Source organism: Diaphorina citri, unplaced genomic scaffold, assembly GCF_000475195.1.
Source record: "Diaphorina citri unplaced genomic scaffold, Diaci psyllid genome assembly version 1.1 scaffold1764, whole genome shotgun sequence".
NCBI classification, from domain to species: domain Eukaryota; kingdom Metazoa; phylum Arthropoda; class Insecta; order Hemiptera; family Psyllidae; genus Diaphorina; species Diaphorina citri.
In genome coordinates, this window is record NW_007379190.1 from 46,611 (window position 1) to 59,989 (window position 13,379).

At 39.1% G+C, this 13,379-nt stretch overlaps 1 protein-coding gene across 4 annotated transcripts in view; it reads right to left on the bottom strand.

Annotated features, from left to right (window-relative positions):
* Nucleotides 1-13,379, bottom strand: part of LOC103517143 (speckle-type POZ protein B) — a 51,161-nt gene that overhangs the window by 694 nt on the left and 37,088 nt on the right. For all 4 annotated transcript variants that reach the window (XM_026829350.1, XM_026829352.1, XM_026829349.1 and 1 more), the window contains exon 6: nt 671-890. In XM_026829350.1, the coding sequence (XP_026685151.1) occupies nt 671-890 (220 nt within the window). The remainder of the gene's footprint in view (nt 1-670; nt 891-13,379) is intronic.

Below are 13,379 nucleotides of genomic sequence, written 5' to 3' on the forward strand. Positions count from 1 at the left end.
GAAAGGGAAGAGAAGGAAGACAGGATAGGAGAAAGCCAGCCGTTTTGAGAACGAACCTTATCCGTTCAAGATAAAATCCGCTCAGGGCGGGAATCGAACCAACGCTTACACGGCTAACTAGGCTAGTCCAGACGTTTGACAGAGGGAACTGTTACAAAGGAGTTCTTACTCGTAGCATTCCGAAATCAAAAGGAGGACAGGATATGTCATATGAGTAAAAAGGGAAGAGAAGGAAGCCAGGATAGGAGAAAGCCAGCCGTTTTGAGAACGAACCTTATCCGTTCAAGATAAAATCCGCTCCGGGCGGGAATCGAACCAACGTTTACACGGCTAATTAAGCTAGTCAAGACGTTTGACAGAGGGAACTGTTACAAAGGAGTTCTTACTCGTAGCATTCCAAAATCAAAAGGAGGACAGGATATGTCATATGAGTAAGAGAAAGCAAGCATTTCTGAGAACGAACCTCATCTGTTCAGGATAAATTTCACTCCGGACGGGAAGAGATCTTAGCTTAGAGTATCTAATGTTATAAACCTTACCAGGAAGTTTCAACCAATGGGCAGCCTCAAGGAGATCTTCAGTGATGTTTTCAATATGGTCCACATAGTCCGTATCTGTTCAGGATAAATTTCACCCCGGACGGGAAGAGATCTTATGTTATAAACCTTACCAGGAAGTTTCAACCAATGGGCAGCCTCAAGGAGATCTTCAGTGATGTTTTCAATATGGTCCACATAGTCCGTGTAGATATACTTGATAATTTGCTTGAGTACTTCTTCCTTTACATCCAGCTTGATTTTGATGACGGAATTCTCGACAGATGGCGTCACGAGCGTTTTGCCATCCACACTCATCTGATGAAGGAGGTTCTTCGTGTTGTTATTGCTCACCTGGGGGAAAGCCAAGTGAAATCGTAAAAAAATACATTCGCTGAACGTTCATTTGGAGTTCACTGTGGATTGAAGCGTTTTGTAAAGTATTCTGACTGATTTAGAAGCTGACGAAAGGCGCCGACCCCATCTGAACACGGGAAAAGGCTAGGAAGAAGAATAGGACATGGCACCAGTAAGTCCAGATATCAATTCTGGACGTCCAAAGGGTTTTAAACTCCCTAATCCTTCCAACACCGTGTGAGATACAGATACATAAGTGCTATGCCTATCTCACGTACACGGAAATTAAGTATGTAAGCTTACAGCTATGTATTATACTCGTATTTTTGGACCTAGATAGGTAACCTAGGGGGTCAAAACGGTAATAGGTACTTATGTAGGTCGCTTTTTACATGGTTTTTCTTTAACCAAGATAGAACAAGCCCGACGAACCGAAGTTAACCAAAAATCACTACCTACCTAGGTACTTTATTTCCGTACTACATACCATCGCATCCATCATGATAAATATGAAACTCCTCAATAAGTTTATCCTTAATCGTCTGTCTCATTTTGACCAATAGTGGGATAAAGTTATTCTTAGTGAGATAAGATTATTTTGGAATAAGGTTATTATCTTGGGATAAGGTTATTATCTTGGGATTTGAATCAGTTTCTCTTCAAACCATCCTCACAAGCCTAGATGCATCCCGACATAGCTCGCACCACCTGTTTTTCTAGACGGTTGCCCGTCCACATAGCTTGACTTCAGAGATCTGTTGTGAAGTGGTGTATTTGGAACCGAGGGCGTGCGCTATTCAAAGGTTTCACAACTAGAATGGTTTCTTACCTGGGCGTTGAACACTCCAAACTGGAACTTGATACGGGTCTGTTTCTCATCCGATACTCTGGCGTTGAGAAGATTTAGACATAAGCTAAGTATTAGTAAATTATAAACAAACCAACCTTAGTGGGATAAAGTTATTCTTAGTGAGATAAGGTTATTATTTTGGGATAAGGTTATTATCTTGAGATACGGTTATTATCTTGAGATAAGTTTATTATCTTGGGATTTGAATCAGCTTCTCTTCAAACCATCCTCACAAGCCTAGATGCATCCCGACATAGCTCGCACCACCTGTTTTTCTAGACGGTTGCCCGTCCACATAGCTAGCTTGAAAAGTAGCGCGCCTGCCTTGTAAGCGCTAAGGCGCGGGTTCATTCCCGGCCGAGGCGAACTGCCGTAAACAGATAAGGTTCGTTCTCAGAACGGCTGGCTTTCTCCTATTCTTTCCTCTTCGATTTCGGAACCATAAGACCTCCGTAGGTGCAGTTCCCTCTATCAAACCTCTTCTGCCCCTTCAGAAAAATAGATACTTTTTAGTCCGTCCTTCCTAATAATAAAAGGTATAGTGGACGGACTATTGTATTCGCTTCGGTGTCTGTCTGTCAGACCCTGCTTTTTATTCCCTCACCTGAATTGACAAGTTCCCATGTGGCATCTGTAGATGACGATCCATGATACTGAGATCCCGATATCCCACTGATACCATCTTCTTAGTGTTCTCTAGGTTGAATGTGACATTGCTTACGTTACAAAGCTCCCATTGCATTACCTGGAATAGAACAGGGTGAGCTAAGAAACATCTTCGATACTAATTGATTAGAAACCAACAGCTCACAGGGTAAACAAATTGGGTTTTGTTGTTTGAAAGTCTTTGTCGGCGCGAACGACATGTTGTAACATATAGTTAAAGCGCCTAAAAGGAAAAAAAAAGTCTTTGAAGTCCGATTTCCAGAACTCGTATAGTCCAGGTCACGCTTCAGTCAAAATATTTACACAGCATACACGCAATTAAATGGGAGCATGCCAATAACATTATGGATTAACACGTAGTCCTGAAGAGGTACAGTAAGAGATAAGAGCCATTTATTCTGTAGGTAGGTATTATTACAATTAAAATGCAACAAGTGGTAGGTAGAGTGGGATAAAGTTATTCTTAGTGAGATAAGGTTATTATTTTGGGATTTGAATCAGCTTCTCTTCAAAACATCCTCACAAGCCTAGGTGCATCCCGACATAGCTCGCACCACCTGTTTTTCTAGACGGTTGCCCGTCCACATAGCTTGACTTCAGAGATCTGTTGTGAAGTGGTGTATAGGTGAGCCCATAGGTTTCACAACTAGAATGCTTTCTTACCTGGGCGTTGAACACTCCAAACTGGAACTTGATACGGGTCTGTTTCTCATCCGATACTCTGGCGTTGAGAAGATTTAGACATAGGACCACAGGGGACTTGACCCGCTTACCATCCGTGCCTGAGAAATGAGAATAGGCTAGATTAGGTAGAGAATAGAATAGACGAATAGAGTAGAATTACTTTATCAATCTCCATGGCCCAGTATAGGTACCAAACCTACGTACTTTCCGAGAGACAGACATGATACCTGTACCCGTGGCTTAGTGGTTATTACATTAGGCTTTATCACCAGAGGTCCCGGGTTCAATTCCTAATTTTCTAACAGAGGCGACGTTTTTTTGGTCCCTGAACAGCGCTTTTGCATTACCAACTTCAAAGCACTTTCTTTTGCACACTTTATCAATCTTCATGGCCCAGTAGGTAGCAAACCTACGTACTTTCCGAGAGACAGACATGATACCTGTACCCGTGGCTTAGTGGTTATTATGTACATTAGGCTTTATCACCAGAGGTCCCGGGTTCCTAATTTTCTAACAGAGGCGACGTTTTTTTTAGTCCCTGAACAGCGCTTTTGCATTACCTAATTCAAAGCACTTTCTTTTGCACACATGTCTATCCGGGAACGGAAGTTTGCTCAGAAAATTTCCGCCTGGGCCGGTATTACAACCCAGCACCTCCAGGTTGAAAATCAGTACTCTTACACGGCCACAAAAGTGAGCTATCTGTGTGTACCGCAATGCGCCAGGCTAAGTTCCAGTATTTTACACCTAACACAGTACTCTTACACGGCCACAAAAGTGAGCTATCTGTGTGTACCGCAATGCGCCAGGCTAAGTTCCAGTATTTTACACCTAACACTTATAGTTCCAATTACCTTTCCAATATCGGATGGACAGATTCCATTTGGTGTAGATCCCATTGACGTTATACTCGAACGCGGGACTATCGAACTTCTCCTTACGTAATACTGCCTTGGAATATTTCCTTATCTGCCAGGAGTTCTTGTAGATAATATCCGACAATGTGGGGACCAGAAGCTCTTGACCCGATTCTGAGCAGGGGGTGAGAGATAAGCGCCTTTCCTTGCTATCTGGAAACCGAAATAAGAAAACAAAATAAGGTAAAACCATTTAATATAATGATTGAACATTGATATTAGAAATGATGGACCTTATGAATATTAGAAATGGTAGAACTTATATTATGAACAGAGACATCTTGTCCGTAATGCCTGCATTAGGGTGCCTCTAGGATGTGCATAGGAGCCGTAACGTCTATACATGTGCAATTAGAGGTGAAGGCAAAGAGTTGGAATTCTCAAAGTCAAACGGTTGACTTTATCTGTAAATTGTGTAAGATGGGGCATTAATATTAGAAACACAGTAATAGGGACTGCTCTGTGATTAAAAATGATTGAACGTTGAATATTAGAAACTGTGGACTTTTGAATATTAGGTACGGTGAATGTGAAAATTAAATATTAGAAATGATTGAACTGTAATAATATTACCATAAGAATATATCGCAGCTTCGGGAGCAAAAACGCCTATGAACTAACTATATTCCAATTTTTTGAAGACACGAAATCTTTGGAAGATATTAACCTCATTTAGTATGGGAGACAGTTGTTAGGTCGATTTGTTCCAAAAGCGCCGATAAGCATTTCCTTTCCATCTATATAAATAAAATTGTAGATTTGTCTGTACATTGCTTAGAATCGTGAATTTTTTAGTTATTCTTACTCCTTATGCATCCACGAGCGACTATTCAAGAAAAAAGAAAGAAAATATTTTTGGATACCAAAGTGGAGTCTAAGTCATACTTATTCCGTTTTTCGACTATTCAAGAAAAAAGGAAGAAAATATTTTTGGATACCAAAGTGGAGTCTAAGTCATTCTTATTCCGTTTTTCTTTCGAGATTTTCCGAAAATAGGACAATTAATTATTTTCAGAACTAAAAATCTTACTTTCTCTAAACTGCATTAGATAATAAAATCCTTTCTTGACAGTTTACACTCCGTTTATTTTTACAAAGGTATCCAAATGACTAAAAAATGTATATGGAAAGACGTTTGGGCAGCAAAATAATAATGAAAAAAAGTCGCTCAAATTCCCAAGTTCTCTGGTAACAAACTTAAAATAGGACAATCATTTTCAAAACTAAAAATCTTACTTTCTCTAAACTGCATTAGATAATTAAATCCTTTATTGACAGTTTACACTCCGTTTATTTTTACAAAGGTATCCAAATGCATAAAAAATGTATATGGAAAGACGTTTGGGCAGCAAAATAATAATGAAAAAAAGTCGCTCAAATTCCCAAGTTCTCTGGTAACAAACTTCATTGAGTTTGTGATTGGTGACATCGTTCTAACTCCAATATCAGTAGAAACCATGATTAGAGTAGGATACTGTCTTGAGGATGAAAAACCCGTAGGACAACCACGTAGTCTATTCCCCCGGCAGTATCATACAATCCGCGCCTAGGTCAGGGTACTTTAAAGTCACGTCAATGGAAAATTGCTAGAAAAAGGTCACAAATGAGCAGTGACCGGTGTTATTATAGGGTTGGGTTAAAGGCAAAAAGGAGTTTCTTTTTCATTGTCGTGGCTTCTGCATAATTACCGAGGTCGTTGTCTGTTTTTGCCATGGAAAAGCGACATAAAAAACTTGACGCTTTTTTCACATTTTTAATCAATTATTTATATTCATGTTCTATCCCCCCTACAGGATGTAAACATCAGTCATGAATTGATCTCCCGAGGTTTTGCCGTGAGCTCCAAGTCCGGATCCGAATTACCGGATGGGCGTCCTAACGGCAACACACGTGCCGGATCTAACTCCTCTGATTCAGATACTCTGGTAGAATCTACCGCTCCGGTTACCAATGCCGGAAATACTCTGTCACCAGGAGAAGCTAATTCCCTAGGAGCGAATTCCCTCCCGCCTCCATCACCGAACAATTTGACTTCCAGACCAAACAGTGTTGCCAGATCGAGAAATAATACGCTTTTCCAGGGTTTGCAGAGTTCATCCAATTTCTCCTTACTCAAAACAATTTCTGCATAAGAGTTTGGTTGGACAATGACAATGGTCATGTTATATTGCCATATTGGATAACTGTTAGTGATATAAACTATACTTAGAAATATACTTATTAACTTTTTGTTTTCCAAAAATTTTAGAAAATTCCCGTTGTTTTCTACTTTCTATTACTATCATTTTCTTCGATTTGTTATAGCCTGTGGGTATAAAAAAAAGTCGGGGAAAGAAAAATGAAAACACACTAGACGCCAGATTTTTTCTTACAAAAAGAATTCAGCAAAAAGAGGTTTGGCATTTTCTTTATTTATTTATTTTTCAGTGTAAAATCAGAAGGGAGAAAAATAAATAAGTTACCTATCATATCTCTAACGTAAAAATAAATATGGAGTTGCAGTATATGTAGATTTTCTTTTGTAAAAAATTAATTAAGAATGAAGAAAAAACAAAATAAGGTACAAAACAGTAATGAAGGGGGGGGGGAAGAAAAAGTACTTCTTAATATTAGAAAGTAATACGAGTATCCCCTCTTCAAACCAAGATGTTTAAGTCGCATCGCTCGCTCTTAAGTCACTTGGCTTTCTCGCACTATCACTTTTTTTTACCAGTCCTTTTAAAATTCGACTCTTAACTCTTGTCGCATGCTGTCTACAGTAAAGTCTGAAGAGGCAATGTAATATTCTCCTGATACCTACTACTATAATAATATTAATCGGATCACTTTGCCCAGACCTTTTAAAATTCGACTCTTAACTCTTATCGCATGCTGTCTACAGTAAAGTCTGAAGAGGCAATGTAATATTCTCCTGATACCTACTACTATAATAATATTAATCGGATCTCTTTAACTCAAGACTATTATACCACAACAGACACTGTTATATTCTAAGATGAATCAATAATTTTATCATATTTTTTCTCTCTCAATATATACCTATTGCTTTACAAGACAACAAAAATTACATGGGTAACACGATTTTGGTACCTTTGTCTCGAGTTAAAGTGAACAGAACCTACACAACTAGCTTATAAAGTTAGTTAGAGAACCAGTCATGCATTTCTAGATCAAATTTCAAATAGAATCTGTAGTCGAGTCTGATTTCAACTAGCAAAACATGACAAAGGTCCTCCCTCTCTTAAAGGTGCATTTACATCTGCGCTTAAACCAATTCTGCGCCAAATTCGCGCACAGTACGAACATATTTTCACAAACTTAAACTCAAGACCAATATACCACAACAGACATTGGTATATTGTCAGATGAATTAATAATTTTATTATATATTTTTTTTCTCTCCCAATATATTATATTCTGTCTTCAAAATTGGTACCTTGCTTTACAAGACAACAAAAATTACATGGGTAACACGACCTTTGTCCTTTGTCTCGAGTTAAAGTGAACAGAACCTACACAACTAGCTTATGAAGTTAGTTAGAGAACCAGTCATGCATTTCTAGATCAAATTTTAAATAGAATCTGTAGTCTAGTCTGATTTCAACTAGCAAAACATGACACTGGTCCTCCCTCTCTTAAAGGTGCATTTACATCTGCGCTTAAACCAATTCTGCGCCAAATTCGCGCACAGTACGAACATATTTTCACAAATACTTTTGCCAGCGGCAATAGCACGATAAATTTCTACTGATTTGCCGTAGCTCTGCCGCGATAGAGTTCGTGACATATTCTGCGGAGCATGCCCATCCCGTAGTATGCCTCTCATCAGATGGGCGAGAAGAGACACAATACTTCTCATTTAGGTGCTGGGTCAAACAAGCAATCTTGTCCGAAACGTCCATGTTAAAACAATAAGTTCGTATATTAGCCTTACTATAAGTATTAACCGTCAGTTTAATCTTACTGAGTCCCTTCTGTCTATATTCTGCCGCAGCGAGCAGATGTGTGCGCACCTTAACAAGCAATCTTGTCTGAAACGTCCCTGTTAAAACAATAAGTTCGTATATTAGCCTTACTATAAGTATTAACCGTCAGTTTAATCTTACTGAGTCCCTTCTGTCATTTTTCCATACCAGCTGTCAGTACTTCATATATAAATAGAGATTCAATACATGTAATAAAACATTAAAATGAGGACTTTATCTGTAAATTGTGTAAGATGGGGCATTCATATTAGAAACACAGTAATAGGGACTGCTCTGTGATTAGAAATGATTGAACGTTGAATATTAGAAACTGTGGACTTTTGAATATTAGGTACGGTGAATGTGAAAATTAAATATTAGAAATGATTGAACATTGATATTAGAAATGATGGACCTTATGAATATTAGAAATGGTAGAACTTATATTATGAACAGAGACATCTTGTCCGTAATGCCTGCATTAGGGTGCCTCTAGGATGTGCATAGAAGCCGTAATGTCTATACATGTGAAATTAGAGGTGAAGGCAAAGAGTTGGAATTCTCAAAGTCAAACGGTTAAAGAATTATGGGCTGTTATTTGTGGAAACTGCAGAGCTTTTGAACTGAGGCGACTATTCAAGAAAAAAGAAAGAAAATATTTTTGGATACCAAAGTGGAGTCTAAGTCATACTTATTCCGTTTTTCTTTCGAGATTTTCGGGAAATAGGACAATTAATCATTTTCAAAACTAAAAATCTTACTTTCTCTAAACTGCATTAGATAATAAAATCCTTTCTTGACAGTTTACACTCCGTTTATTTTTACAAAGGTATCCAAATGTTATTCATTGTTGTTTCTTGCTTTTAATATTGTATTGTTTGTTTTTTACATTGACCATTGTCTCACGAGGCCTGCTCGTTGAAAGTATGTAAAATCCTAAAGAAAGATGTCAAAATGTATCCCAAGTCTGACTTTTATCGAGTTACCATCTCTTGTTATGAACGTAGAACTTATCCTAGGTAATAGCATAGGATACGTAGGATAGGTAGACCAACCACTTCAAGGAATCCATATAGCTTTCCAAGATCCGAAACAACTACATGTACGAGTATGTATTTCATTGGGGATTCCCAAACTGCGGAGATGTTGTCCCTAAAATGTAAACCTATTTTTGATGTCACTGTCAATCAAGTCGAGAAATAATACGCTTTTCCAGGGTTTATGGTGTTTGCAGAGTTCATCCAATTTCTCCTTACTGAAAACAATTTCTGCATAAGAGTTTGGTTGGACAATGGTCATGTTATATTGCCATATTGGATAACTGTTAGTGATATAAACTATACTTAGAAATATACTTATTAACTTTTTGTTTTCCTAAAATTTTAGAAAATTCCCGTTGTTTTCTACTTTCTATTACTATCCTTTTGGTCAGCTCCCATGGCGTAGTGGTCACTGCACTCGCCTTGCACGCGGGAGACCCGGGTTCGATTCCCGGCGGGGTCAAGAAATTTCTACCTACTCTTCCCTAAAGAAAATTTAGCCAGCTCAGTTCTTAGTTCCTAGTTAGGAAAGTGGTACCCACCGAGGCAGGACCACTATAGCACGTAGGTACCCGGGTGCCTGTGTAACTACCTTTTTAAGCTTCCCTTGGACCGCAAAGTTCTTTCTCAGGGGGGTTTATTTTCCATCAACAACAATACATACCGAGAAAAGAAATAAGTACATGTATACCTACATAATATTATAGGTAGCCATGTACCTACTTGTTATTTGTCAACATACAGCGGAGGAGATAAGGTTGTTTATTTGTTTTGTCAGTCGAGAATGTCTCTCAATCTCAATATGTTTAGTACCTACCAGTGGCGTAGCGTGAGGGTTTCAGAAGGGGAACCTAAACCAGTACACACACAGTATGCAGTCTGATACCTAACACTCACGCTCAGACCATTCTCACGCGTGTGTCAGGAAAAATCTTGAGGCCCAGGTTTCAAGCTTTTCCCACTACACACGAGGTCTGAGTGTGAGTGATGGGCATTGAGAGTTTAGCTTGAATAATCAACAACTACAAACACCAGCCTTGTTTAGACTGCGAGAGTATAGGGACTTTTCAGTCCTAATATGCTGGTAGTATAACCAAGGTATATTCTATTCCGTTAGAGAGGGCGAAAAGCTGTGTTTCCCTAACCCACATGGAGCTACGCCACCAACCTACCAAATGAGTCTTTACCTACCTGACTATTGAGCTCAAGGTTTTCGATAGGTTTTGAATCATTTTATTTGATTGAATTATTTCTGAGCAGGGCGTTTCGCTATATCTACCTACCTAGTTAAGAGACAGAAGAAGCTAATGTTCTAAACAGTTAGAAAAGGAGCCTACAAGAGTTTTAGCATCTCCACTAGTTTGCTGCAAGAGTTTTGGCATCTCCACCAATTTCCAAAAATTTTACTTACTAGAAAATCGAAAATTTCGAGATGAGAATGAACTTTGTGTCATGATTTTTTTGACGGCACGAGACAAATTAATATTCTTTGTCTCGATGCTCAGACCTAACCATAAACAATAAGTCCAAATCTTCTGACCATGACTTGAGTATAAGGTATACCTAATCTCAGATTCTGAATTTTAATATGACAAAATATTGCGACGCAAAAAAGTTTTTTATTCTCAAAACAGCGCTAAATTATTCAAATTTCAAACTGAAAATTTCCACTCAAATGTAGAAGAACAAAACAACGCAATAATACCTATTGTTTTATAACCATGTCGTTCTGATAACCACATTTTATATCCTCAGGTAGGCATAGTCAATGTCACATCAAGGACGTTGGAATAAAGGAATGTAGGTAGAACGAAGTAGATCGATACCTCGTTAGGTACCTACCTACCCGAATCAGAGAGCCAAAGAACCAAATTCTATGTTCTTTAGCTCTTGAACCCTCAGGTAGGCATAGTCAATGTCACATCAAGGACGTTGGAATAAAGAAATGTAGGTGGAACGAAGTAGATCGATACCTCGTTAGGTACCTACCTACCCGAATCAGAGAGCCAAAGAACCAAATTCTATGTTCTTTAGCTCTTGAATACCTATTACCAACTCTTCCCTAAAGAAAATTTAGCCAGCTCAGTTCTTAGTTCCTAGTTAGGAAAGTGGTTTGGTTGGTACCACCGAGGGAGGTATAGAAACATAACAGTACACATTTTAATATCAAATCAAATAATCAAAAAAATATTTACCTCAAAGTATCAAAGTAACCTCCGTGGCCGAGTGGGTATCACACTAGGCATGCACGCAGGAGGTCCGGGTTCGATTCCCGGCTGGGCCGAGGTTTTTTTCGGCTCTGTGCTTGGAGTACGGGGTGCACTCAGCCTCGTGAGGACAATTGAGTAGCTAGGTTTAGTTGGTACCACCGAGGGAGGTATAGAAACATAACAGTACATATTTTAATATCAAATCACATAAGTAATCAAAAAAATATTTACCTCAAAGTATCAAAGTAACCTCCGTGGCCGAGTGGGTATGACACTAGGCTTGCACGCAGGAGGTCCGGATTCGATTCCCGGCTGGGCCGAGGTTTTTTTCGGCTCTGTGCTTGGAGTACGGGGTGCACTCAGCCTCGTGAGGACAATTGAGTAGCTACTTTAATCGAGTAGCGACCAGTGGCGGCATTACAAGTCGAAGAGACGAGCGATAATAAAAAAACGATGATTGAGTAAATGAAAGACATGTAATACGAGTACTGTGATACCCACAAAGTTGTGAAAAAGCTCTCTGCTTTACCACAAAGATTCATACATATTTTAATATAATAGGCAATTATAGGCAGGTCTAGACAGTAGCTATGAAAACATTAAATTTAATAGTAGGTAGGTAAGTAATAATACTGATTATCCCCTGCCCTGGTACCTAATACTTTAGCGCGTGTTGTGCATTAGCAAGTTATTAAAATGAGCGCACATTAAGTTCCTGCTTACAAACAGATAGATAATAGGTAATAGCAAACTGTACTCGTGTAAACCTAGTAGGTAATGGGGGTATGAAAACTGGGTGGTGGTTAGGTATACGTATATCAGTCAAATCCAAAATCTAAAACCATCCATCCAAGTACGAAAAGAAGATAATTATGATGCTTTTTGGCAATGTGGCAATGGCAACAGCCAACAGCATCATGTTAACACTTTGTTGCGCTCCATGACGAACATATTTTAGGCTCAAGACAATTAAAATTCCTTTTTCCTGTGTTGGCCCATTTTGGGCCATTTTTCGAGCATTCGCGCTTGATCAGATGTGCAAATTAATGTCTTTCAACACAATTCTGTAGACCGGGGGTTTATTAAAATTCACGTGTTATTTGTGTCACAATTTGCAATAAAAAAAATTGTTTTGTTTCTCACCCAAGAATTTCAGACAAACAAGACAGTTAGAGCTTCTGCTATCATGTCTTATCATAAAGTAAGTATCACCGCAGTGAGGCTATAAACCCAAATACCTCCTGGTATACAGTCTGATGTCGACCACTCATGCTCAGACCATTCTCACGCGTGTGTCAGGAAAAATCTTGAGGCCCAGGTCTCAAGCTTTTCCCGCTACACACGAGGTCTGAGTGTGAGTGATGGGCATTGAGAGTTTAGCTTGAATAATCAACACTTACAAACACCAGCCTTGTTTAGACTGCGAGAGTAAAGGGACTTTTCAGTCCTATGCTGGTAGTATAAACAAGGTATATTCTATTCTATTCTATTCTATTCTAAGTAGTAAGGGGGGGGGTGAGAAAACTCCGTTAGAGAGGGCGAAAAGCTGTGTTTCCCTAACCCACATGGAGCTACGCCACCAACCTACCAAATGAGTCTTTACCTACCTGACTCTACAGATAAAAGCATGTTTATCAATGGAGCCTATAGGTAGTTAGGTACCATACCTACTAGTACAGATAAAAGTCACTGTAACATGAGAACCCTCAGGTAAGCATAGTCAATGTCACATCAAGGACGTTGGAATAATGGAATGTAGGTAGAACGAAGTAGATCGATACCTCGTTAGGTACCTACCTACCCGAATCAGAGAGCCAAAAAACCAAATTCTCTGTTCTTTAGCTCTTGAATACCTACTACCTACTCTTCCCTAAAGAAAATTTAGCCAGCTCAGTTCTTAGTTCCTAGTTAGGAAAGTTGTTTAGTTTGATTTGAACCAACGAACCTTATCTGTTTGGGATAAAGTTCGTCCCGGAACTCCCGGTCAAGAAAGCATTTATTTTGAGAATCAACCACAGAAAAACAAAGTAATTTAAGATTACAAGCCAAACACCTCGTCAAATCTGTCTTCAGCTGGGAAGGTCCCCTCCACACTTGCCCCATTCCCGCGCTGGACGGCCAAACCAATCCTTTGGTAGAGGAAGGATTTCGCCT